The 2,268-nt window shown below is 37.4% G+C and overlaps 1 protein-coding gene across 1 annotated transcript; it reads left to right on the top strand.

Annotated features, from left to right (window-relative positions):
* Positions 1–843: 843 nt before the first annotated feature.
* LOC111311315 (uncharacterized) lies at positions 844–2,268 on the top strand. Its single transcript, XM_089766167.1, has one exon. It carries the CDS (start codon positions 930–932, stop codon positions 1,947–1,949), a length of 1,020 nt encoding a protein of 339 aa, XP_089622293.1. The 5' UTR covers positions 844–929; the 3' UTR covers positions 1,950–2,268.

The following is a 2,268-nucleotide window of genomic DNA, read 5'->3' as shown; positions in this document are numbered from 1 at the left end:
TCGTTTGAATCGAAACAGATAACATGAAAATTTAGTTTAAATTCAAATCAGATTTTAAAATTTCATAATTTAATGCATTATTAAAAAAAGTGAACAGACTCTGATTTAATTTGATTTTCAAGATTATTCTATTAGCAAGTAGAGTTATTTTTTTATCGTTTATTTTTCTTTATACAAAAAAAAATCATATTTTAAAAATGAAAAAAATTATAAATATTAAATATATTAAATTTTATATTTAAAAAATAATTATATAAATCATACGAATTGACTACAAATTCAAATAATAATCTTATTTAATATTTCCTTTCTTAACCATTTTACCAAAAAATAAAAAGCAAATTAAAATCTCTTTTAAAAGAGTCGTTTCAAAAAATATATAACCAAAGGTATAATAAGATAAAATATTCAAATTTATTTATTTTTAGCAGGGACGCATATAGGGGAATTAAACATTTTTTGGTCCTATAAGCAATTAAGCAGCATTCCAAAATAAATAAATTTCGAATAAACCTTTCATACAAAAAAAGAAGGAAATAATAATAATAATAATAATAATAATAATAAAACTGAAACAATTTTTTTCTAAAATATTATGGTTTATTTGTGTATTTATTATATCTTGTATATTGTAAGAGCAAAATCTGTGTGCCGGATCTCAGCTCAGGTTCGCTAAGTTTTGTCTGAAGAGCCTCTTGTCTGAAAATCTACGATTCCTGATTAAAATACCAAAAACACCCATTCTACCCTTCCAACAAAGTTAAAACTATTTGTAATTTGACGTAATGGTCAATACCAATTCGGTCCATCTGGTCTTCAAAATTCTAACATAAACACACCCTAAAAAATGAAGTCCAACAAAGTAAGAAAAAAAAAAAAATCCCTCGTTTTTAACCCACCAGATAGATATACTTACAGGCCCTTTGGAAATGGAGGAAAACAGCAGCAGAGCAGAAGCTATACGCCTTCTAGGAATCGCCGAGAAGCTTCTCCAAAACCGGGATTTCAACGGCTCGAGAGACTTCGCAATCTTAGCTCAAGAAACCGAACCCCTCTTGGACGGGTCAGATCAGATCCTAGCCGTCGTCGACGTCCTCCTCGTTGCAGAGAAAAGAATAAACAACCACCACGATTGGTACTCTATCTTACAAATCGATCGCCAATCCGAAGACAACGATCTCATCAAGAAACAGTATCGTCGCCTAGCTCTCCTTCTTCACCCAGACAAAAACAAGTTCCCTTTCGCTGATCAAGCGTTTAAGCTCGTAGCCGATGCATGGGCGGTTTTATCTAACAGCTCCAAAAAATCTCTTTACGACAAAGAATTGAGCTTGTTTACGAGGATCGATTTAAGCAGCGCCGGCGATCGTTCGAATCAAGCCGGCAAATTACCTTTCACTAGAAGAGGTCAAAATCAGGAGCGCGTGCAACATCGGACGCCGAATTCGAAGAACCAAAATGAGAATCAAAGATTAAGATTGTCAACATTTTGGACAGCATGTCCATACTGTTATCGGTTGTTTGAGTATCCAAGGGTTTACGAAAGTTGTTGTTTAAGGTGTCAGAATTGCAATAGAGCTTTTCATGCGGTTTTGATTCCGACTTTGCCGCCGTTGGTTCCGGGAAAAGAAGCTTATTATTGTTGCTGGGCGTTTTTTCCGATAGGGTTTGTGTCTGGGAGTCAGGAGGGTGGAGGAAAACCGATGACCGGGTTTCCAAGTTGGATGCCTCCTATTTTTCCGGGAGTGCAGCAGGAGATTGAAAGAAATGGAGGTAGTGTGTCAGCTCCGCCAGCCGTCACCACTGCTACCACACCACCTTCAGCTGCTCATACGTCGGCCACAAAGAAGGTGGTGGAAAGTAGGAATAATGTGGTGGGGGTTTCGCGTGGGAATGCGTCCAGTTTGGCCCCAAGGAAGAGGGGGAGGCCGAGGAAGAATCCGCTGTGAGGTTTGGTTGGTAATGCAATATGGTTTTTGTAGCTTTGGATTACACAGAACCTGACCATAATGCGGGAGTTTTCGAGGTGGAGACGGAGGATTTTGATGAATGGAGACGGAAGGATAAGGCTGAGCCTGAAACTCTGCTATGTTGGGGGGTGGGGGGGGGGGGGGTGAAATTTTCATGTATCGTTATAGTTGTTAATTGTTCCGTTTATAGATTGTAGATTGTTTTCATGTACTGACTAGCGCATAGATGATTATGTAACATTATGATGTATCCCTGCAATGTCAAATCAGCAGCTCCTTTCAACATTGATTTTGAGCA

Source organism: Durio zibethinus, chromosome 1 (assembly GCF_047325235.1).
Source record: "Durio zibethinus cultivar Kanyao isolate XHJ-2024 chromosome 1, ASM4732523v1, whole genome shotgun sequence".
Taxonomy (NCBI): domain Eukaryota; kingdom Viridiplantae; phylum Streptophyta; class Magnoliopsida; order Malvales; family Malvaceae; genus Durio; species Durio zibethinus.
The sequence above is the reverse complement of the archived record's forward strand: the minus strand, read 5'-3'. Positions and strand labels throughout refer to the sequence as shown.